The sequence below is a fragment of the Petromyzon marinus genome, chromosome 85 (assembly GCF_048934315.1).
Source record: "Petromyzon marinus isolate PM22_M1 ecotype Great Lakes invasive population chromosome 85, UKy_Petmar_22M1.pri1.0, whole genome shotgun sequence".
In the NCBI taxonomy this organism is placed as follows: Eukaryota; Metazoa; Chordata; class Hyperoartia; order Petromyzontiformes; family Petromyzontidae; genus Petromyzon; species Petromyzon marinus.
The window spans coordinates 1509164-1532550 of record NC_133750.1 but is presented as its reverse complement, the minus strand read 5'-3'; the positions used below and the strand labels follow the sequence as shown (position 1 = coordinate 1532550).

The following is a 23387-nucleotide window of genomic DNA, read 5'->3' as shown; positions in this document are numbered from 1 at the left end:
CTGTGTGTCTCTGTGAGTCTCTGTGGGTGTCTGTGTGTCTCTGTGTGTCTCGGAGTGACTCTGTGAGTCTCTGTGTGTTTCTGTGTGTCTCTGTGGGTCTCTGTGTGTCTCTGTGTGTCTCTGTGGGTCTCTGTGAGTCTCTGTGAGTCTCTGTGTGTCTCGGAGTGACTCTGTGAGTCTCTGTGTGTCTCTGTGTGACTCTGTGAGTCTTTGTGTGTTTCTGTGTGTCTCCGTGGGTCTCTGTGAGTCTCTGTGGGTCTCTGTGAGTATCTGTGGGTCTCTGTGTGTCTCTGTGGGTCTCTGTGGGTCTCGGAGTGTCTCTGTGGGTCTCTGTGAATCTCTGTGGGTCTCTGTGAGTCGCTGTGTGTCTCTGTGAGTCTCTGTGTGTCTCTGTGTGTCTCTGTGAGTCTCTGTGAGTATCTGTGTGTCTCGGAGTGTCTCTGTGGGTCTCTGTGGGTCTCTGTGGGTGTCTGTGGGTCTCTGTGGGTCTCTGTGTGTCTCTGTGGGTCTCTGTGTGTCTCTTTGAGTCTCTGTGAGTCTCTGTGGGTCTCTGTGGGTCTCTGTGAGTCTCTGTGGGTCTCTGTGAGTCTCAGTGGGTCTCTGTGGGTCTCTGTGTGTCTCTGTGTGTCTCTGTGGGTCTCTGTGGGTGTCTGTGGCTCTATGTGGGTCTCTGTGTGTCTCTGTGGGTCTCTGTGGGTCTCTCTGGGTGTCTCTGTGGGTCTCTGTGGGTGTCTGTGTGTCTCTGTGTGTGTCGGAGTGACTCTGTGAGTCTCTGTGGGTCTCTGTGAGTCTCTGTGTGTCTATGTGAGTCTCTGTGGGTCTCTGTGTGTCTCTGTGTGTCTCCGTGAGTCTCTGTGAGTCTCTGTGTATCTCTGTGAGTCTCTGTGGGTGTCTGTGTGTCTCTGTGTGTCTCTGTGGGTCTCTGTGAGTCTCTGTGAGTCTATGTGAGTCTCTGTGGGTCTCTTTGAGTCTCTGTGGGTGTCTGTGTGTCTCTGTGTGTCTCTGTGTGTCTCTGTGGGTCTCTGTGGGTCTCGGAGTGTCTCTGTGGGTCTCTGTGGGTCTCGGAGCGTCTCTGTGGGTCTCTCTGAATCTCTGTGGGTCTCTGTGAGTCTGTGTGTGTCTCTGTGAGTCTATGTGTATCTCTGTGTGTCTCTGTGAATCTCTGTGAGTATCTATGTGTCTCGGAGTGTCTCTGTGGGTCTCTGTGGGTCTCTGTGTGTCTCTGTGGGTCTCTGTGGGTCTCTGTGTGTCTTTTTGAGTCTCTGTGAGTCTCTGTGGGTCTCTGTGGGTCTCTGTGGTCTCGGAGTGTCTCTTTGCGTCTCTATGTGTCTCTGTGAGTCTCTGTGGGTCTCTGTGTATCTGTGCGAGTCTCTGTGGGTCTCGGTGAGTCTCTGTGTGTCTCTGTGAGTCTCTTTGGGTCTCTGTGTGTCTCTGTGAGTCTCTGTGTGTCTCTGTGTGTCTCTGTTAGTATCTGTGAGTCTCTGTGGGTCTCTGTGTGTCTCTGTGGGTCTCTGTGGGTCTCTGTGTGCCTCTGTGAGTCTCTGTGGGTCTCTGTGAGTCTCTGTGAGTCTCTGTGAGTCTCTGTGGGTCTCTGTGTGTCTCTTTGAGTCTCTGTGAGTCTCTGTGGGTCTCTGTGGGTCTCTGTGAGTCTCTGTGGGTCTTTGTGAGTCTCCGTGGGTCTCTGTGGGTCTCTGTGTGTCTCTGTGTGTCTCTGTGGGTCTCTGTGGGTGTCTGTGGCTCTATGTGGGTCTCTGTGTGTCTCTGTGGGTCTCTGTGGGTCTCTGTGGGTGTCTCTGTGGGTCTCTGTGGGTGTCTGTGTGTCTTTGTGTGTGTCGGAGTGACTCTGTGAGTCTCTGTGGGTCTCTGTGTGTCTCTGTGGGTCTCTGTGAGTCTCTGTGAGTCTCTGTGGGTCTCTGTGAGTCTCTGTGGGTCTCTGTGGGTCTCTGTGAGTCTCTGTGAGTCTATGTGAGTCTCTGTGGGTCTCTGTGTGTCTCTGTGTGTCTCCGTGAGTCTCTGTGAGTCTCTGTGTATCTCTGTGAGTCTCTGTGGGTGTCTGTGTGTCTCTGTGTGTCTCTGTGGGTCTCTGTGAGTCTCTGTGAGTCTCTGTGAGTCTCTGTGGGTGTCTGTGTGTCTCTGTGTGTCTCTGTGTGTCTCTGTGGGTCTCGGAGTGTCTCTGTGGGTCTCTGTGGGTCTCGGAGTGTCTCTGTGGGTCTCTCTGAATCTCTGTGGGTCTCTGTGAGTCTCTGTGTGTCTCTGTGAGTCTATGTGTATCTCTGTGTGTCTCTGTGAATCTCTGTGAGTATCTATGTGTCTCGGAGTGTCTCTGTGGGTCTCTGTGGGTCTCTGTGTGTCTCTGTGGGTCTCTGTGGGTCTCTGTGAGTCTCTGTGAGTCTATGTGAGTCTCTGTGGGTCTCTGTGTGTCTCTGTGTGTCTCCGTGAGTCTCTGTGAGTCTCTGTGTATCTCTGTGAGTCTCTGTGGGTGTCTGTGTGTCTCTGTGTGTCTCTGTGGGTCTCTGTGAGTCTCTGTGAGTCTCTGTGAGTCTCTGTGGGTGTCTGTGTGTCTCTGTGTGTCTCTGTGTGTCTCTGTGTGTCTCTGTGGGTCTCGGAGTGTCTCTGTGGGTCTCTGTGGGTCTCGGAGTGTCTCTGTGGGTCTCTCTGAATCTCTGTGGGTCTCTGTGAGTCTCTGTGTGTCTCTGTGAGTCTATGTGTATCTCTGTGTGTCTCTGTGAATCTCTGTGAGTATCTATGTGTCTCGGAGTGTCTCTGTGGGTCTCTGTGGGTCTCTGTGTGTCTCTGTGGGTCTCTGTGGGTCGCTGTGTGTCTTTTTGAGTCTCTGTGAGTCTCTGTGAGTCTCTGTGTGTCTCGGAGTGTCTCTGTGAGTCTCTGTGTGTCTCTGTATGTCTCTGTGTGTCTCTGTGGGTCTTTGTGTGTCTCTGTGAGTCTCTGTGTGTCTCTGTGAGTCTATGTGAGTATCTGTGTGTCTCTGTGTGTCGCTGTGAGTCTCTGTGTGTCTCTATGGGTCTCTGTGAGTCTCTGTGTGTCTCTGTGAGTCTCTGTGTGTCTCTGTGTGTCTCGGAGTGTCTCTGTGAGTCTCTGTGGGTCTCTGTGTGTCTCGGAGTGTCTCTGTGGGTCTCTGTGTGTCTCTGTGAGTCTCTGTATGTCTTGGTGGGTCTCTGTGTGTCTCTGTGAGTCTCTGTATGTCTATGTGGGTCTCTATGGGTCTCTGTGTGTCTCGGAGTGTCTCTGTGTGTCTCTGTGAGTCTCTGTGTATCTCTGTAACTCTCTGTGTGTCTGTCTAGGAGTATCTAGGCGTCTCTAGGAATCTCTAGGAGTCGCTAGGAGTGTGTAGGAGTGTCTGGGAATCTCTAGGAATCTATAGGAATCTTTCGGAATCTCTAGGAGTCTCTAGGAGTGGCTAGGAATCTCTAGGATTGTCTAGGAATATCTAGTTGTCTCTAGGAGTGTCTAGTTGTCTCTAGGAAGCTCTTGGAGTCTCTAGGAGTGTCTAGGAATCTCTAGGGGTCTCTAGGAGTCTCTAGGCGTACTCTGGAGTGTCTGGGAGTCTATAGCAGTGTCTAGGAGTGTGTAGGAATGTCTAGGAGTGTCTAGGCATCTCTAGGATTCTCTAGGAATGCCTAGGAGTGTTTAGAAATCTCTAGGAGTCTCTCGGAGTGGCTAGGCGTCTCTAGGATTCTCTAGGAGTGTCTAGGAATCTCTAGGAGTGTCTAGGAATCTCTAGGATTGTCTAGGAGTTTCTAGGACTGTCTAGGAGTGTCTAGGAATCTCTAGGAGTGTCCCAGCGTGTCTAGGAGTGTCTAGGAGTCTATCGGAGTGTCTATTTGTCTCCAGACGTATCTACGAGTGTCTAGGATTCTCTAGGAGTGTCTAGGAGTCTGTAGGAGTCTCTAGGAATCTCTAGGCTTGTCTAGGATTGTCTAGGAATATCTAGGCATGTCTAGGAGTCTCTAGGAGTCTCTAATTGTCTCTAGGAGTGTATAGGAGTTTCTAGTAATCTATAGGCATGTCTAGGATTGTCTAGGAATCTCTAGGAATGTCTAATTGTCTCTAGGAGTGTCTAGGAGTCTCTAGGAGTGTCTAAGAGTCTCTAGGGGTGTCTAGGAATCTCTAGGAGTGTCTATGAGTGTCTATGAGTGTCTATGAGTGTCTAGGAATCTCTAGTAATCTCTAGGAGTGTCTTGTAGTGTCTAGGAGTGTCTAGGAGTGCCTAGGAATCTCTAGGAATCTCTAGGAGTGTCTATGAGTCTCTAGGAGTGTCTAGGCATCTCTAGGAGTCTCTCGGAATCTCTAGGAATCTCTAGGAGTCTCTAGGAGTGTCTAGGAGTACCTAGTTGTCTCTAGCCGTGTCGAAGAGTGTCTAGGCATGTCTTTGAGTCTCTAGGAGTTTGTAGGAGTGTCTATAAATCTCTAGCAGTGTCTCGGAGTCTCTTGGCGTGTCTATGAATCTCTAGAAGTTTCTATGAGTCTCTAGGAGTGTCTACGAATCTCTCGGAGTCTCTAGGAGTATCTAGGAGTGTCTAGGAACGTCTAGGAGTGTCTATGAGTGTCTAGGAGTCTCTAGGAATCTCGAGAAGTCTCTATGAGTGTCTAGGAATCTCTAGGAGTGTCTAGGAGTGGCTAGGAGTCTCTAGGAGTGTCTAGGCGTGTCAAGGACTCTCTAGGAATCTCTAGGAATGTCTAGTTGCCTCTAGGAGTGTCTAATAGTCTCTAGGTATATCTAGTAGTGTGTTGGAGTCTCTGAGATTCTCTAGGAGTGTCTAGGAGTGTCTATTGGTCTCTAGTTGTCTCTAAGACTGTCTAGTCGTGTGTATGGGTCTCTAAGAATCTCTCGGGGTCTCTAGCAGTGTCTATTAGTGGCTATGGATCTCTAGGAGTGTCTAGGAATCTCTAAGAGTGTTCAGCAATTTCTAGAAGTGTCTAGGAGTGTCTAGGATTGTCTAGGAGTCTTTAGGAGTGTCTAGGAGTGTCTAGGCCTCTCTAGGAGTGTCTAGGAGTCTCTAGGAGTCTCTAGGAGTCTCTAGGTGTCTCCAGGAGTGTCTAGGCGTGTCACGGACTCTCTAGGAATCTCTAGGAATGTCTAGTTGTCTCTATGTGTGTCTAGTCGTGTCAAGGACTCTCTAGGAATCTCTAGGAATGTCTAGTTGTCTTTAGGAGTGTCTAGTTGTCTCTAGGAGTGTCTAGGAGTGTTTAGGAGTGTCTAAGAATCTCGAGGAGTATCTAGGAGTGTCTAAGAGTGTCTAGAATTGTCTAGGAAGCCCTAGGAGTATTTCGGAGTATCTAGGTACCTCTAGGAGTCTCTAGGAGTGTCTAGGAATCTGTAAGAGTCTCTAGGAGTCTCTAGGAGTGTCTAGGAATCTCTAGGAGTCTCTAGTTGTCTCTAGGAGTCTCTCGGAGTGTCTAGGTATGTCAAGGACTCTCTAGGAATCTCTAGGATTGTCTAGTTGTCTCTAGGAGTGTTTCGTTTTCTTTAGGAGTATCTAGGAGTATCTAGGCATCTCTAGGAGTGTGTACGAGTGTCTAGGAGTGTCTAGGATTCTCTAGGAATCTCTAGAAGTCTCTAGGAGTGTGTAGGTATATCTAGTAGTGTGTAGGTGTCTCTAGGATTCTCTAGCAGTGTCTAGCAGTCTCTAGGAGTGTCTAGGAGTGTTGAGGAGTGTCTAGGACTCTCTAGGCATCTCTAGGAGTGTCTAAGAATCTCTAGGAGTGTCTACGAGTGTCTAGGACTCACTAGGAGTGTTAAGTTGTCTCTAGGAGTGTCTAGGCATGTCAAGGACTCTGTAGGAATCTCTTGGAATGTCTAGTTGTCTCTAGGAATGTCTAGTTTTCTCTAGGAATATCCAGTTGTCTCTAGGAGTGTCTAATAATCTCTAGGTATATCTAGTAGCATGTAAGAGTCTCTAGGAGTGTCTAGGAGTCTCTAGGAGTCTCTAGGACTCTCTAGTTATCTCTTGGAGTGTCTAGCCGTGTCAAGGACTCTCTAGGAATCTCTAGGATTGTCCAGTTGTCTCTAGGAGTGTCTAGTTGTCTCTAGGGGTGTCTAGGAGTCTCTCGGAATGTCTAGGAATCTCTAGGAATCTCTAGGAATCTCTAGAAGTGTCTAGGAGTCTCTAGGAATCTCTAGGAGTCTCTAGGATTCTCTAGGAGTCTCTAGGAGTCTCTAGGAGTGTCTAGGAATCTCTAAGAGTCTCTAGAATTCTCTAGTTGTCTCTAGGAGTCTCTCGGAGTGTCTAGGTCTGTCAAGGACTCTCTAGGAATCTCTTGGAATGTCTAGTTGTCTCTAGGAGTGTGTCGTTATTTTTAGGAGTGTCTAGGAGTCTCTAGGAGTGTCTAGGAGTCTCTAGGAGGCTCTAGGCATCTCTAGGAGTCTCTAGGAATGTCTAGGAATCTCTAGGAATCTGTAGGAGTGTATAGGAGTCTCTAGGAGTCTCTAGGCGTCTCTAGGAATGTCTACGAATCTCTAAGAGTCTCTAAGGAGTCTCTAGTTGTCTCTAGGAGTCTCTCGGAGTGTCTAGGTCTGTCAAGGACTCTCTAGGAATCTCTAGGAATGTTTAGTTGTCTCTAGGAGTGTCTAGTTGTCTTTAGGAGTGTCTAGGAGTGTCTGAGAATGTCTAGGAGTGTCTAGTTGTCTCTAGGATTGTCTAGGAATCTCTAGGTGTCTCTTGGAGTGTCTAGCAATCTCTAGGAGTCTCTAGGAATCTCTACGAGTCTCTTGGAGTGTCTTGGAATCTCTTGGAGTGCCTAGTTGTCGCTAGGAGTGCATAGGACTTTCTAGGACTGTCTAGGAGTCTCTAGGAGTGTCTAGGAGTCTCTAGGAGAGTCTAGGAGTCTCTAGGGGTGTCTAGTTGTCTCTAGGAGTATCTAGGAGTCTCTAGGAGATTCTAGGAGTCTCTAGGGGTCTTTAGGAATGTCTACGAATCTCGAGGAGGCTTCAGGAGTGTCTAGGAGTGTCTAGGAGTCTCTAGGAGTATCTAGGAGTCTCTAGGAGTCTCTAGGAGTGTCTACGCGTGTCAAGGACTCTCTAGGAGTGTCTAGGAGTATCTAAGAGTCTCCAGGAGTCTCTATTTGTCTCTAGGAGTCTCTAAGAGTGTCTAGGAGTGTCTAGGAGTCTCTAGGAGTGTCTAGGAATCGCTAGGAGTGTCTAGGAGTCTCTAGGAGTCTCTTGCCATCTCTAGGAGTCTCTAGGAGTGTCTAGGATTCTCTAGGAGTCTCTAGGAGTCTCTAGTTGTCTCTAGGAGGCTCTCGGAGTGTCTAGGTCTGTCAAGGACTCTCTAGGAATCTCTAGGAATGTCTAGTTGTCTCTAGGAGTGTTTCGTTGTCTTTAGGAGTGTCTAGGAGTCTCTAGGAGTCTCTAGGAGTGTGCACGAGTGTCTAGGAGTGTCTAGGAGTGTCTAGTTGTCTCTAAGAGGGTCTAGGAATCTCTAGGAATCTCTAGGTGTCTCTTGGAGTGTCTAGCAATCTCTAGGAGTCTCTAGGAATCTCTACGAGTCTCTCGGAGTGTCTAGGAATTGCTAGGAGTCTTTTGGATTGTGTAGGCATCTCTAGGAGTCTCTAGGAGTCTCTAGGAGTGTCTAGGAATCTCTTGGAGTGCCTAGTTGTCGCTAGGAGTGCATAGGACTTTCTAGGACTGTCTAGGCGTCTCTAGGAGTGTCTAGTTGTCTCTAGGAGTGTCTAGGAGTCTCTTGGAGTGCCTAGGAGTCTCTAGGGGTCTCTAGGAGTGTCTCCGAATCTCAAGGAAACTCTAGGAGTGTCTAGGAGTGTCTAGGAGTATCTAGGAGTATCTAGGAGTCTCTAGGAGTGTCTAGGCGTGTCAAGGACTCTCTACGAGTGTCTAGGAGTGTCTAGGAATCTCTAGGAGTCTCTAGTTTTCTCTAGGAGTGTCTAAGAGTCTCTAGGAGTGTCTAGGAATCTCTAGGAGTGTCTAGGAGTCTCTAGGAGTCTCTAGGCATATCTGGGAGTCTCTAGGAGTGTCTAAAAGTCTCTAGGAATTTCTAGGAATGTCTAGGAATCTCGAGGAGTCTCTAGGAATCTCTAAGAGTGTCTAGGAATCTGTAAGAGTCTCTAGAAGTCTCTAGTTGTCTCTAGGAGTCTCTCGGAGTGTCTTGGTCTGTCAAGGACTCTCTAGGAATCTCTAGGAATGTCTAGTTGTCTCTAGGAGTGTTTAGTTGTCTTTAGGAGTGTCTAGGAGTCTCTAGGAGTCTCTAGGAGTGTGTACGAGTGTCTAGGAGTGTCTAGGAATCTATAGGGCTATCTAGGATTCTCTATGAGTCTCTAGGAATCTCTAGGAGTCTCTAGGAGTGTCTAGGTATATCTAGTAGTGTGTAGGTGTCTCTAGGAGTCTCTAGGAGTGTCTAGTAGTCTCTAGGAGTGTCTAGCAGTGATGAGGAGTGTCTAGGACTCTCTAGGCGTCTCTAGGAGTGTCAAAAGAATCTCTAGGAGTGTCTAGGATTGTCTCGGAGTCTGTAGTTGTCTCTAGTAGTGTCTAGGCGTGTCAAGGACTCTCTTGGAATCTCTAGGAATGTCTAGTTGTCTCTAGGAGTGTCTAGTTGTCTCTAGGTGTGTCTAATAATCTCTAGGTATATCTAGTAGCGTGTAGGAGTCTCTAGGAGTGTCTAGGAGTGTCTCAGAATCTTTACGAGTCTCTAGGAGTGTCTAGGAGTCTCTCGGAATGTCTACGAGTCTCTAGGAGTGTCTAGGAATCTCTAGGAGTGTCTACGAGTGTCTAGGAGTCTGTAGTTGTCTCTAGGAGTGTCTAGGCGTGTCAAGGACTCTCTAGGAATCTCTAGGAATCTCTAGGAGTGTCTAGGAGTGTCTAGGAATCTCTACGAGCCTCTCGGAGTGTCTAGGAATCGCTAGGAGTCTTTCGGAGTGTATAGGCATTTCTAGGAGTCTCTAGGAGTCTCTAGGAGTGTCTTGGAATCTCTTAGAGTGCCTAGTTGTCGCTAGGCGTGCATAGGACTTTATAGGACTGTCTAGGCGTCTCTAGGAGTGTCTAGTTGTCTCTAGGAGTCTCTAGGAGTGCCTAGGAGTCTCTAGGAGTGTCTCCGAATCTCAAGGAGGCTCTAGGAGTGTCTAGGAGTGTCTAGGAGTATCTAGGAGTATCTAGGAGTCTCTAGGAGTGTCTAGGCGTGTCAAGGACTCTCTACGAGTGTCTAGGAGTGTCTAGGAGTCTCTAGGAGTCTCTAGTTGTCTCTAGGAGTGTCTAGGAGTCTCTAGGATTGTCTAGGAATCTCTAGAAATCTCTAGGAATGTCTAGGAGTGTCTCGGAATGTCTACGAGTCTCTAGGAGTGTCTAAGAGTCTCTAGGCGTGTCTAGGAGTGTCTAGGAGTCTCTAGGATTCTTTAGGCGTGTCTAGGAGTGTCTAGGAGTCTCTAGGAATCTCTACAAGTCTCTAGGAGTGTCTAGGAGTGTCTAGGAGTCTCTAGGAGTGTCTAGGAGTGCCTAGGAATCTCTAGGAATCTCTAGGAGTGTCTAGGAGTGTCTCGGAATCTCTACAAGTCTCTAGGAGTGTCTAGGAGTGCCTAGGAATCTCTAGGAATCTCTAGGAGTGTCTAGGAGTGTCTCGGAATCTCTACAAGTCTCTAGGAGTGTCTAGGAGTGTCTAGGAATCTCTAGTAATCTCTAGGAGTGTCTAGGAGTGTCTCGGAATCTCTACAAGTCTCTAGGAGTGTCTAGGAGTGTCTAGGAATCTCTAGGAATCTCTAGGAGTGTCTATGAGTGTCTAAGAGTCTCTAGGAGTGTCTAGGAATCTCTAGGGGTGTCTAGGATTCTCTAGGAGTCTCTAGGAATCTCTAGGAGTCTCTAGGAGGGTCTAGGAGTGTCTAGGAGTGTCTCGGAATTTCTAGGAGTGTCTAGGAGTGTCTAGGAGTGTCTAGGAATCTCTACAAGTCTCTAGGAGTGTCTAGGAGTGTCTAGGAGTGTCTCGGAATTTCTAGGAGTCTCTAGGAGTGTCTATGGGGTCTCTAAGGGGTCTCTAGGGGGTCTCTAGGGCGTCCCTAGGGGGTCTCTAAGGGGTCTCTAATGGGTCTCTAAGGGGTCCCTAGGGAGTCTCTAGGGGGTCTCTAGCGGGTCTCTAGGGGGTCCCTAGGGGGTCTCTAGGGGTCTCTAGGGGGTCTCTAGGGGGTCTCTAGGGGGTCTCTAAGGGGTCTCTAGGGGGTCTCTAAGGGGTCTCTAGGAGTGTCTAGGAAGTCTCTAGGGGGTCCCTAGGGGGTCCCTAGGGGGTCTCTAAGTGGTCTCTAGGGGGTCTCTAGGGGGTCTCTAAGTGGTCCCTAGGGTGTCTCTAGGGGGTCTCTAGGGGGTCTCTAGGGGGTCCCTAGGGGGTCTCTAGGGGGTCTCTAGGGGGTCTCTAAGGGGTCCCTAGGGGGTCTCTAGGGGGTCCCTAGGGACCCCTAGGGGTCTCTATGGGGTCTCTAGGGGGTCTCTAGGGGGTCCCTAGGGGGTCTCTAGGGGGTCTCTAGGGGGTCTCTAGGGGGTCTCTAGGATTGTCTAGGAATCTCTAGAAATCTCTAGGAGTGTCTAGGAGTGTCTAGGAATCTCTAGGAATCTCTAGGAGTGTCTAAGAGTCTCTAGGCGTGTCTAGGAGTGTCTAGGAAGTCTCTAGGGGGTCTCTAGGGGGTCTCTAGGGGGTCTCTAGGGGGTCTCTAGGATTGTCTAGGAATCTCTAGAAATCTCTAGGAGTGTCTAGGAGTGTCTAGGAGTGTCTAGGAATCTCTAGGAATCTCTAGGAGTGTCTATGAGTGTCTAAGAGTCTCTAGGAGTGTCTAGGAGTGTCTAGGAGGTCTCTAAGGGGTCTCTAGGAGGTCTCTAGGGGGTCTCTAGGGGGTCCCTAGGGGGTCCCTAGTGGGTCTCTAGGGGGTCTCTAGGGGGTCCCTAGGATTGTCTAGGAATCTCTAGAAATCTCTAGGAGTGTCTAGGAGTGTCTAGGAATCTCTAGGAATCTCTAGGAGTGTCTAAGAGTATCTAGGCGTGTCTAGGAGTGTCTGGGAAGTCTCTAGGGGGTCTCTAAGGGGTCTCTAGGGGGTCCCTAGGATTGTCTAGGAATCTCTAGAAATCTCTAGGAGTGTCTAGGAGTGTCTAGGAGTCTCTAGGAATCTCTAGGAGTGTCTAAGAGTCTCTAGGAGTGTCTAGGAGTGTCTGGGAAGTCTCTAGGGGGTCTCTAAGGGGTCTCTAGGGGGTCCCTAGGGGGTCCCTAGGGGGTCTCTAGGGGGTCCCTAGGATTGTCTAGGAATCTCTAGAAATCTCTAGGAGTGTCTAGGAGTGTCTAGGAATCTCTAGGAATCTCTAGGAGTTTCTATGAGTGTCTAAGAGTCTCTAGGAGTGTCTAGGAGTGTCTAGGAGGTCTCTAAGGGGTCCCTAGGGGGTCTCTAGGGGGTCCCTTGGGGGTCTCTAGGGGGTCTCTAGGATTGTCTAGGAGTGTCTAGGAGTGTCTAGGAATCTCTAGGAGTGTCTAGGAATCTCTAGCAATCTCTAGGCGTGTCTAGGAGTGTCTGGGAAGTCTCTAGGAGGTCTCTAAGGGGTCCCTAGGGGGTCTCTAGGGGGTCCCTAGGGGGTCTCTAGGGGGTCCCTAGGATTGTCTAGGAATCTCTAGAAATCTCTAGGAGTGTCTAGGAGTGTCTAGGAATCTCTAGGAATCTCTAGGAGTGTCTAAGATTCTCTAGGCGTGTCTAGGAGTGTCTGGGAAGTCTCTAGGGGGTCTCTAGGGGGTCTCTAGGGGGTCCCTAGGGGGTACCTAGGGGGTCTCTAGGGGGTCCCTAGGATTGTCTAGGAATCTCTAGAAATCTCTAGGAGTGTCTAGGAGTGTCTAGGAATCTCTAGGAGTGTCTAAGAGTATCTAGGCGTGTCTAGGAGTGTCTGGGAAGTCTCTAGGGGGTCTCTAAAGGGTCTCTAGGGGGTCCCTAGGGGGTCTCTAGGGGGTCCCTAGGATTGTCTAGGAATCTCTAGGAGTGTCTAGGAGTGTCTAGGAATCTCTAGGAATCTCTAGGAGTGTCTAAGAGTATCTAGGCGTGTCTAGGAGTGTCTGGGAAGTCTCTAGGGGGTCTCTAAGGGGTCTCTAAGGGGTCTCTAGGGGGTCCCTAAGATTGTCTAGTAATCTCTAGAAATCACTAGGAGTGTCTAGGAGTGTCTAGGAATCTTTAGGAATCTCTAGGAGTGTCTAAGAGACTCTAGGCGTGTCTAGGAGTGTCTGGGAAGTCTCTAGGGGGTCTCTAAGGGGTCTCTAGGGGGTCTCTAGGGGTCTCTAGGGGGTCCCTAGGATTGTCTAGGAATCTCTAGAAATCTCTAGGAGTGTCTAGGAGTGTCTAGGAATCTCTAGGAATCTCTAGGAGTGTCTATGAGTGTCTAAGAGTCTCTAGGAGTGTCTAGGAGTGTCTAGGAGGTCTCTAGGGGGTCTCTAGGGGGTTTCTAGGGGGTCTCTAAGGGGTCTCTAGGGGGTCTCTAGGGGGTCTCTAGGGGGTCCCTAGGATTGTCTAGGAATCTCTAGAAATCTCTAGGAGTGTCTAGGAGTGTCTAGGAATCTCTAGGAATCTCTAGGAGTGTCTAAGAGTCTCTAGGCGTGTCTAGGAGTGTCTGGGAAGTCTCTAGGGGGTCTCTAGGGGGTCTCTAGGGGGTCCCTAGGGGGTCCCTAGGGGGTCTCTAGGGGGTCCCTAGGATTGTCTAGGAATATCTAGAAATCTCTAGGAGTGTCTAGGAGTGTCTAGGAATCTCTAGGAATCTCTAGGAGTGTCTAAGAGTATCTAGGCGTGTCTAGGAGTGTCTGGGAAGTCTCTAGGGGGTCTCTAAGGGGTCTCTAGGGGGTCCCTAGGGGGTCTCTAGGGGGTCCCTAGGATTGTCTAGAAATCTCTAGAAATCTCTAGGAGTGTCTAGGAGTGTCTAGGAATCTCTAGGAATCTCTAGGAGTGTCTAGGAGTGTCTAAGAGTCTCTAGGCATGTCTAGGAGTGTCTGGGAAGTCTCTAGGGGATCTATGAGTGTCTGGGAGTCTCTAGGAGTTTTCGAGAGGGTCTCTAGGGGGTCTCTAGGGGGTCTCTAGGGGGTCTCTAGGGGGTCCCTAGGATTGTCTAGGAATCTCTAGAAATCTCTAGGAGTGTCTAGGAGTGTCTAGGAATCTCTAGGAATCTCTAGGAGTGTCTATGAGTGTCTAAGAGTCTCTAGGAGGTCTCTAGGGGGTCTCTAGGAGGTCTCTAGGGGGTCTCTAGGGGGTCTCTAGGGGGTCCCTAGGGGGTCTCTAGGGGGTCTCTAGGGGGTCCCTAGGATTGTCTAGGAATCTCTAGAAATCTCTAGGAGTGTCTAGGAGTCTCTAGGAATCTCTAGGAGTGTCTAGGAATCTCTAGGAGTGTCTAGGAGTGTCTAGGAGTCTCTAGGAATCTCTAGGAGTGTCTAAGAGTCTCTAGGAGTGTCTAAGAGTGTCTGGGAAGTCTCTAGGGGGTCTCCAGGGGGTCTCTAGGGGGTCCCTAGGATTGTCTAGGAATCTCTAGGAGTGTCTAGGAGTGTCTAGGAATCTCTAGGAATCTCTAGGAGTGTCTAAGAGTCTCTAGGAATCTCTAGGAGTGTCTCGGAATCTCTAGGAGTGTCTATGAGTGTCTGGGAGTCTCTAGGAGGTCTCTAGGGGGTCTCTAGGGGGTCTCTAAGGGGTCTCTAGGGGGTCTCTAGGGGGTCCCTAGGATTGTCTAGGAATCTGTAGAAATCTCTAGGAGTGTCTAGGAGTGTCTAGGGATCTCTAGGAATCTCTAGGAGTGTCTATGAGTGTCTAAGAGTCTCTAGGCGTGTCTAGGAGTGTCTGGGAAGTCTCTAGGGGGTCTCTAAGGGATCTCTAGGGGGTCCCTAGGGGGTCTCTAGGGGGTCCCTAGGATTGTCTAGGAATCTCTAGGAGTGTCTAGGAGTGTCTAGGAGTGTCTAGGAATCTCTAGGAATCTCTAGGAGTGTCTAGGAGTGTCTAGGAATCTCTAGGAATCTCTAGGAGTGTCTAAGAGTCTCTAGGAATCTCTAGGAGTGTCTCGGAATCTCTAGGAGTGTCTCGGAGTGTCTGGGAGTCTCTAGGAGGTCTCTAGGGGGTCTCTAGGGGGTCTCTAAGGGGTCTCTAGGGGGTCTCTAGGGGGTCCCTAGGATTGTCTAGGAATCTGTAGAAATCTCTAGGAGTGTCTAGGAGTGTCTAGGAATCTCTAGGAATCTCTAGGAGTGTCTAAGAGTCTCTAGGAATCTCTAGGAGTGTCTCAGAATCTCTAGGAGTGTCTATGAGTGTCTGGGAGTCTCTAGGAGGTCTCTAGGGGGTCTCTAGGGGGTCTCTAAGGGGTCTCTAGGGGGTCTCTAGGGGGTCCCTAGGATTGTCTAGGAATCTGTAGAAATCTCTAGGAGTGTCTAGGAGTGTCTAGGAATCTCTAGGAATCTCTAGGAGTGTCTATGAGTGTCTAAGAGTCTCTAGGCGTGTCTAGGAGTGTCTGGGAAGTCTCTAGGGGGTCTCTAAGGGATCTCTAGGGGGTCCCTAGGGGGTCTCTAGGGGGTCCCTAGGATTGTCTAGGAATCTCTAGAAATCTCTAGGAGTGTCTAGGAGTGTCTAGGAATCTCTAGGAATCTCTAGGAGTGTCTAGGAGTCTCTAGGAATCTCTAGGAGTGTCTAAGAGTGTCTAGGAATCTCTAGGAATCTCTAGGAGTGTCTAGGAGTCTCTAGGAATCTCTAGGAGTGTCTAGGAATCGCTAGGAGTGTCTAAGAGTGTCTAGGAATCTCTAGGAATCTCTAGGAGTGTCTAGGAGTGTCTAGGAGTCTCTAGGAATCTCTAGGAGTGTCTAGGAAGTCTCTAAGGGGTCTCTAGGGGGTCTCTAGGGGGTCTCTAGGGGGTCTCCAGGGGGTCTCTAGGGGTTCCCTAGCGGGCCACTCACAGATGCAGGCAGCTGCCAGCATCTGGGCCACGTGGGGTGGCGGTGCCAGGCAGGGGCTGTAGAGTGGCTGCAGGAGATGGTTGGCCAGCGTCAGGGCCACCACGGCCTGGGTGGACGGGCCGATGATGAGCATGGCGCTCCACAAGCGGATAAAGGCCGCCAGGGGTCCAAACACCTCCACACAGACACACAGTCACACACAGTCATACACACACACACAGGCACACACACAGACACACACACACAGACACACACAGTCACACACACACAGACACACACACAGACACACACACACAGTTACACACACACAGTCACACACACACAGACACACAGACAGACACACACACACAGTCACACACAGTCACACACACACAGACACACACACACACACACAGTCACACACAGACACACACAAACAGTCTCACACACAGACAGACACAGACACACACACACAGTCACACACACACAGACACACACAGACACACAGACACACACACAGACACACACAGACACAGACACACACAGACACAGACACACACAGACACACACACACAGACACACATACAGACACTCTCTAAGTCTGTGTGTGCCTCTGTGAGTCTCTGTGTGGTTATCTGTGAGTATGTATGAGTCTCTGTGTGTCGCTGTGTGTCTCTGTGTGTCTCTGTGGGTGTCTGTGAGTCTCTGTGTGTCTCTGTGAGTCTCTGTGTGTCTCTGTGTGTCTCTGTGGGTGTGTGTGAGTCTTTGTGAGTCTCTGTGGGTCTCTGTGTGTCTCTGTGGGTCTCTGTGAGTCTCTGTGTGCCTCTGTGAGTATCTGTGTGTCTCTGTGAGTCTCTGTGTCTCTGTGTGTCTCTGTGAGTCTCTGTGAGTCTCTCTAATTCTCTGTGAGTCTCTGTTGGTCTCTGTGTGTCTCTCTGTGTCTCTCTGTGTCTCTGTGTGTTTATGTGTGTCTCTGTAAGTCTCTGTGTGTCTCTGTGTGTCTCTGTGAGTCTCTCTGCGCCTCTGTGACTCTCTGTGTGTCTCTGTGAGTCTCAGTGAGTCTCTATGAGTCTCTGTGTGTCTCTGTGTGTCTCTGTGAGTCTCTCTGCGCCTCTGTGAGTCTCTGTGTGTCTCTGTGACGCTCTGTGAGTCTGTGTGTCTCTGTGTGTCTCTGTGAGTCTCTCTAATTCTGTGAGTCTCTGTGTGTCTCTGTGTGTCTCTGTGTCTCTGTGAGTCTCTGTGAGTCTCTGTGTGTCTCTGTGGGTCTCTGTGTGTCTCTGTGTGTCTCTGTGAGTCTCTGTGATTCTCTCTGTGTCTCTGTGTGTCTCTGTGTGTCTCTGTGAGTCTCTGTGAGTCTCTATATGTCTCTGTGTGTCTCTGTGGGTCTCTGTGCGTGTCTGTGCGTCTCTGTGAGTCTCTATATGTCTCTGTGTGTCTCTGTGGGTCTCTGTGAGTCTCTATATATCTCTGTGAGTCTCTGTGAGTCTCTATATGTCTCTGTGTGTCTCTGTGGGTCTCTGTGAGTGTCTGTGGGTCTCTGTGAGTCTCTGTGAGTCTCTATATGTCTCTGTGAGTCTCTCTGGGTCTCTCTGTGTCTCTGTTGCTCTCTGTGAGTCTCTCTGCGCCTCTGTGAGTCTCTCTAATTCTCCCTCCCTCCCTCCCCCAATCTCCCTCCCTCCCTGCGTCTCTCCCGACCACCTCGAGTATGTGTGTCTCTATATGTCTCTGTGTGTCTCTGTGGGTCTCTGTGAGTCTCTGTGGGTCTCTGTGAGTCTCTGTGTGTCTCTGTGTGTCTCTGTGAGTCTCTGTGGGTGTCGCTGTGAGTCTCTGTGAGTCTCTGTGAGTCTCTATATGTCTCTGTGTGTCTCTGTGGGTCTCTGTGAGTCTCTGTGGGTCTCTGTGAGTCTCTGTGTGTCTCTGTGTGTCTCTGTGAGTCTCTGTGGGTGTCGCTGTGAGTCTCTGTGAGTCTCTGTGAGTCTCTATATGTCTCTGTGCGTCTCTGTGGGTGTCTCTGTGAGTCTCTGCGAGTGTCTGTGAGTCTCTGTGTGTCTCTGTGGGTCTCTGTGAGTGTCTGTGGGTCTCTGTGAGTCTCTGTTGGTCTCTGTGAGTCTCTCTAATTCTCTGTGAATCTCTGTGTGTGAGTCTCTGTGTGTCTCTGTGTGTCTCTGTGGGTCTCTGTGTGTCTCTCTGGGTCTCTGTGAGTCTCTGTGAGGCTCTCTGCGCCTCTGTGAGTCTCTGTGTGTCTCTGTGTGTCTCTCTGTGTCTCTGTGTGTCTCTCTGTGTCTCTGTGTGTCTTTGTGTGTCTCTGTGTGTCTCTGTGTGTCTCTGTTGCTCTCTGTGAGTCTCTCTGCACCTCTGTGAGTCTCTCTAATTCTCTGTGAGTCTCTGTTGGTCTCTGTGTGTCTCTGTGTGTCTCTGTGGGTCTCTGTGAGTCTCTGTGTGTCTCTGTGTGTCTCTGTGGGTCTCTGTGAGTCTCTGTGTGTCTCTGTGGGTCTCTGTGAGTCTCTGTGTGTCTCTGTGTGTCTCTGTGAGTCTCTCTAATTCTCTGTGAGTCTCTGTGTGTCTCTGTGGGTCTCTCTGTGTCTCTGTGAGTCTCTATATGTCTCTGTGTGTCTCTGTGTGTCTCTGTGGGTCTCTATATGTCTCTATATGTCTCTGTGTGGCTCTGTGAGTCTCTCTAATTCTCTCTCCCTCCCTCCTCAATCTCCCTCCCTCAATCTCCCTCAATCTCCCTCCCTTCCTGCATCTCTCCCGAACCACCTCCAGTATGTGAGTCTCTGTGAGTCTCTGTGGGTCTCTGTGAGTCTCTGTGGGTGTCTCTGTGAGTCTCTGTGAGTATCTGTGAGTCTCTATATGTATCTGTGTGTCTCTGTGGGTCTGTGAGTCTCTGTGAGTCTCTGTGAATATCTATGTGTCTCTGTGGGTCTCTGTGAGTCTGTGTGAGTCTCTGTGTGTCTCTGTGAGTCTCTGTGGGTCTCTGTGAGTGTCTGTGTGTCTCTGTGGGTCTCTGTGAGTGTCTGTGGGTCTCTCTGTGTCTCTGTGTGTCTCTGTGAGTCTCTCTAATTCTCTGTGAGTCTCTGTTGGTCTCTGTGAGTCTCTCAGCGCCTCTGTGAGTCTCTCTAATTCTCTGTGAATCTCTGTGTGTGAGTCTCTGTGCGTCTCTGTGTGTCTCTCTGGGTCTCTATGAGTCTCTGTGAGTCTCTGTGGGTGTCTCTGTGAGTCTCTGTGAGTATCTGTGAGTCTCTATATGTCTCTGTGTGTCTCTGTGGGTCTGTGAGTCTCTGTGAGTCTCTGTGAATATCTATGTGTCTCTGTGGGTCTCTGTGAGTCTCTGTGAGTCTCTGTGTGTCTCTGTGAGTCTCTGTGGGTCTCTGTGTGTCTCTGTGAGTCTCTGTGGGTCTCTGTGAGTGTCTGTGTGTCTCTGTGGGTCTCTGTGAGTGTCTGTGGGTCTCTCTAAATCTCTGTGAGTCTCTGTTGGTCTCTGTGAGTCTCTCAGCGCCTCTGTGAGTCTCTCTAATTCTCTGTGAATCTCTGTGTGTGAGTCTCTGTGCGTCTCTGTGTGTCTCACTGGGTCTCTATGAGTCTCTGTGAGTCTCTGTGTGTCTCTGTGAGTCTATGTGTGTCTCTGTGAGGCTCTCTAATTCTCTGTGAGTCTCTGTGAGTCTCTCTGCGCCTCTGTGAGTCTCTCTAATTCTCTCCCTCCCTCCCTCAATCTCCCTCCCTCAATCTCCCTCAATCTCCCTGCATCTCTCCCGAACCACCTCCAGTATGTGAGTCTCTGTGAGTCTCTGTGGGTCTCTGTGGGTCTCTGTGAGTCTCTGTGGGTGTCTCTGTGAGTCTCTGTGAGTATCTGTGAGTCTCTATATGTCTCTGTGTGTCTCTGTGGGTCTCTGTGAGTGTCTGTGGGTCTCTGTGAGTCTCTGTGGGTCTCTGTGAGTCTCTTTGAGTCTCTGTGAGTCTCTATATGTCTCTGTGAGTGTCTGTGGGTCTCTGTGAGTCTCTGTGGGTCTCTGTGAGTCTCTGTGAGTCTCTGTTGGTCTCTGTGAGTCTCTCTGCGCCTCTGTGAGTCTCTCTAATTCTCTGTGAATCTCTGTGTGTGAGTCTCTGTGTGTCTCTGTGTGTCTCTGTGTGTGAGTCTCTGTGCGTCTCTATGTGTCTCTCTGGGTCTCTGTGAGTTTCTGTGAGTCTCTCTAATTCTCTGAGTCTCTGTTGGTCTCTGTGAGTCTCTGTTGGCCTCTGTGAGTGTCTCTGCGTCTCTGTGAGTCTCTCTGTGTGTCTCGGAGTGTCTATGTGAGTCTCTGTTGGTCTCTGTGAGTGTCTCTGTGTCTCTGTGAGTCTCTGTTGGTCTCTGTGAGTCTCTGTGAGTCTCTGTTGGTCTCTGTGAGTGTCTCTGTGTCTCTGTGAGTCTCTGTTGGTCTCTGTGAGTCTCTGTTGGTCTCTGTGAGTCTCTCTAATTCTATGAGTCTCTGTTGGTCTCTATGAGTGTCTCTGTGTCTCTGTGAGTCTCTGTTGGTCTCTGTGAGTCTCTGTGAGTCTCTGTTGGTCTCTGTGAGTCTCTGTGAGTCTCTGTTGGTCTCTGTGAGTCTCTCTAATTTTCTGAGTCTCTGTTGGTCTCTGTGAGTGTCTCTGCGCCTCTGTGAGTCTCTCTAATTCTCTGTGAGTCTCTGTGTGTGAGTCTTTGTGAGTCTCTTTGTGTCTCTGTGAGTCTCTCTAATTCTCTGTGAGACTCTGTGAGTCTCTGTGTGTCTCTATGTGTCTCTCTAATTCTCTGTGAGTCTCTGTTGCTCTCTGTGAGTCTCTCTGTGTCTCTGTGAGTCTCTCTAATTCTCCCTCAATCTCCCTCAATCTCCCTCCCTCCCTGCGTCTCTCCCGACCACCTCGAGTATGTGAGTCTCTGTGAGTCTCTGTGAGTCTCTGTGAGTCTCTATATGTCTCTGTGTGTCTCTGTGAGTGTCTGTGAGTCTCTGTGAGTCTCTATATGTCTCTGTGTGTCTCTGTGTGTCTCTGTGAGTGTCTGTGCGCCTCTGTGAGTCTCTGTGTGTCTCTGTAAGTCTCTGTGTGTCTCTGTGAGTGTCTGTGCGCCTCTGTGAGTCTCTCTAATTCTCCCTCCCTCCCTCCTCTCAATCTCCCTCCCCTCAATCCCTCCCTGCGTCTCTCCCGACCACCTCGAGTATGTGAGTCTCTGTGAGTCTCTGTGTCTCTTTGTTTCTCTGTGAGACTCTGTGGGTCTCTGTGAGTGTCTGTGTGCCTCTGTGAGTCTCTCTAATTCTCTCCCTCCCTCCCCTCAATCTCCCCTGCGTCTCTCCCGACCACCTCGAGTATGTGAGTCTCTGTGAGTCTCTGTGAGTCTCTATATGTCTCTGTGTGTCTCTGTGGGTCTCTGTGAGTGTCTGTGGGTCTCTGTGAGTCTCTGTGGGTCTCTGTGAGTCTCTCTAATTCTCTGTGAGCCTCTGTGAGTCTCTCTAATTCTCCCTCCCTCCTCTCCATCTCCCTCCCTCAATCTCCCTCCCTGCGTCTCTCCCGACCACCTCGAGTATGTGAGTCTCTATATGTCTCTGTGTGTCTCTGTGTGTCTCTGTGAGTCTCTGTGAGTCTCTATATGTCTCTGTGTGTCTCTGTGGGTCTCTATATGTCTCTGTGTGTCTCTGTGGGTCTCTATATGTCTCTGTGTGTCTCTGTGAGTCTCTATATGTCTCTGTGTGTCTCTGTGTGTCTCTGTGAGTCTCTGTGAGTCTCTGTGAGTCTCTATATGTCTCTGTGTGTCTCTGTGGGTCTCTGTGAGTCTCTGTGAGTCTCTATATGTCTCTGTGTGTCTCTGTGGGTCTCTGTGAGTGTCTGTGGGTCTCTCTGTGAGTCTCTCTAATTCTCTGTGAGTCTCTCTAATTCTCTCTCCCTCCCTCCCCTCAATCTCCCTCCCCTCAATCTCCCTCCCCTGCGTCTCTCCCGACCACCTCGAGTATGTGAGTCTCTGTGAGTCTCTGTGGGTCTCTGTGAGTCTCTGTGGGTCTCTATATGTCTCTGTGGGTCTCTGTGAGTCTCTGTGGGTCTCTGTGAGTCTCTGTGGGTCTCTGTGAGTCTCTCTAATTCTCTGTGAGTCTCTGTGAGTCTCTGTGGGTCTCTGTGAGTCTCTGTGTGTCTCTGTGAGTCTCTGTGTGTCTCTGTGAGTCTCTGTGGGTCTCTGTGAGTCTCTGTGTGTCTCTGTGGGTCTCTGTGAGTCTCTGTTGGTCTCTGTGTGTCTCTGTGAGTCTCTGTGTGTCTCTGTGGGTCTCTGTGAGTCTCTGTTGGTCTCTGTGTGTCTCTGTGTCTCTATATGTCTCTGTGGGTCTCTGTGGGTCTCTGTGAGTGTCTGTGGGTCTCTGTGAGTCTCTGTGGGTCTCTGTGAGTCTCTGTGGGTCTCTGTGAGTCTCTGTGGGTCTCTGTGAGTCTCTCTAATTCTCTGTGAGTCTCTGTGAGTCTCTCTAATTCTCTGTGAGTCTCTGTGAGTCTCTGTGAGTCTCTCTAATTCTCCCTCCCTCCCCTCAATCTCCCTCCCCTCAATCTCCCCTGCGTCTCTCCCGACCACCTCGAGTATGTGAGTCTCTGTGAGTCTCTGTGGGTCTCTGCGAGTCTCTGTGGGTCTCTGTGAGTCTCTGTGAGTCTCTATATGTCTCTGTGTGTCTCTGTGGGTCTCTGTGAGTGTCTGTGGGTCTCTGTGAGTCTCTGTGGGTCTCTGTGAGTCTCTCTAATTCTCTGTGAGTCTCTGTGAGTCTCTCTAATTCTCTGTGTGTCTCTGTGAGTCTCTCTAATTCTCTCTCCCTCCCTCCTCTCAATCTCCCTCCCCTCAATCTCCCTCCCCTGCGTCTCTCCCGACCACCTCGAGTATGTGAGTCTCTGTGAGTCTCTGTGAGTCTCTGTGGGTCTCTGTGAGTCTCTGTGGGTCTCTGTGAGTCTATGTGAGTCTCTGTGGGTCTCTGTGAGTCTCTGTGGGTCTCTGTGAGTGTCTGTGTGTCCCTGTGAGTCTCTCTGTGCCTCTGTGAGTCTCTTTAATTCTCTGTGTGTCTCTGTGTGTCTCTCTAATTCTCTCTCCCTCCCTCCCCTCAATCTCCCTCCCCTCAATCTCCCTCCCCTGCGTCTCTCCCGACCACCTCGAGTATGTGAGTCTCTGTGAGTCTCTGTGAGTCTCTATATGTCTCTGTGTCTCTGTGGGTTTCTGTGAGTGTCTGTGTGTCTCTGTGAGTCTCTGTGGGTCTCTCTGTATCTCTGTAAGTCTCTGTGTGTCTCTGTGAGTCTCTCTAATTCTCTGTGTGTCTCTGTGAGTCTCTCTAATTCTCTGTGTGTCTCTGTGTGTCTCTCTAATTCTCTCTCCCTCCCTCCCCTCAATCTCCCTCCCCTCAATCTCCCTCCCCTGCGTCTCTCCCGACCACCTCGAGTATGTGAGTCTCTATATGTCTCTGTGTGTCTCTGTGGGTCTCTATATGTCTCTGTGTGTCTCTGTGAGTCTCTATATGTCTCTGTGTGTCTCTGTGTGTCTCTGTGAGTCTCTGTGCGTCTCTATATGTCTCTGTGTGTCTCTGTGTGTCTCTGTGAGTCTCTGTGAGTCTCTATATGTCTCTGTGTGTCTCTGTGGGTCTCTGTGAGTGTCTGTGAGTCTCTCTGTGAGTCTCTCTAATTCTCTGTGAGTCTCTCTAATTCTCTCTCCCTCCCTCCTCTCAATCTCCCTCCCCTCAATCTCCCTCCCCTGCGTCTCTCCTGACCACCTCGAGTATGTGAGTCTCTGTGAGTCTCTGTGGGTCTCTGTGAGTCTCTGTGAGTCTCTATATGTCTCTGTGTGTCTCTGTGGGTCTCTGTGAGTGTCTGTGTGTCTCTGTGAGTCTCTCTAATTCTCTCTCCCTCCCTCCCCTCAATCTCCCTCCCCTCAATCTCCCTCCCCTGCGTCTCTCCCGACCACCTCGAGTATGTGAGTCTCTATATGTCTCTGTGTGTCTCTGTGTGTCTCTGTGGGTCTCTGTGAGTCTCTGTCTGTCCCTGTGAGTCTCTCTGTGCCTCTGTGAGTCTCTTTAATTCTCTGTGAGTCTCTGTGAGTCTCTCTAATTCTCTGTGAGTCTCTATATGTCTCTGTGTGTCTCTGTGGGTCTCTGTGAGTGTCTTTGGGTCTCTGTGAGTCTCTGTGGGTCTCTGTGAGTGTCTGTGTGTCCCTGTGAGTCTCTCTGTGCCTCTGTGAGTCTCTCTAATTCTCTGTGAGTCTCTGTGAGTCTCTCTAATTCTCTCCCTCCCTCCCCTCAATCTCCCTCCCCTCAATCTCCCTCCCCTGCGTCTCTCCCGACCACCTCGAGTATGTGAGTCTCTATATGTCTCTGTGTGTCTCTGTGTGTCTCTGTGGGTCTCTGTGAGTCTCTGTGAGTCTCTATATGTCTCTGTGTGTCTCTGTGGGTCTCTGTGAGTCTCTGTGAGTCTCTGTGTGTCTCTCTGCGCCTCTGTGGGTCTCTCTAATTCTCTATGAGTCCCTGTTGGTCTCTGTGTGTCTCTGTGTCTCTTTGTGTCTCT

The 23387-nt window shown here is 50.0% G+C and overlaps 1 protein-coding gene and 1 long non-coding RNA gene across 2 annotated transcripts in view; one reads left to right on the top strand and one right to left on the bottom strand.

The window, feature by feature from the left end:
* Window positions 1-23387, top strand: part of LOC142907912 (uncharacterized) — a 217534-nt gene that overhangs the window by 134592 nt on the left and 59555 nt on the right. The gene's annotated exons all lie outside the window — the stretch shown is intronic.
* Window positions 1-23387, bottom strand: part of LOC116938362 (Y+L amino acid transporter 2-like) — a 38200-nt gene that overhangs the window by 13897 nt on the left and 916 nt on the right. The window contains exon 3 of the mRNA XM_076057940.1: window positions 14886-15060. Coding sequence (XP_075914055.1) covers window positions 14886-15060 — 175 coding nt within the window. The remainder of the gene's footprint in view (window positions 1-14885; window positions 15061-23387) is intronic.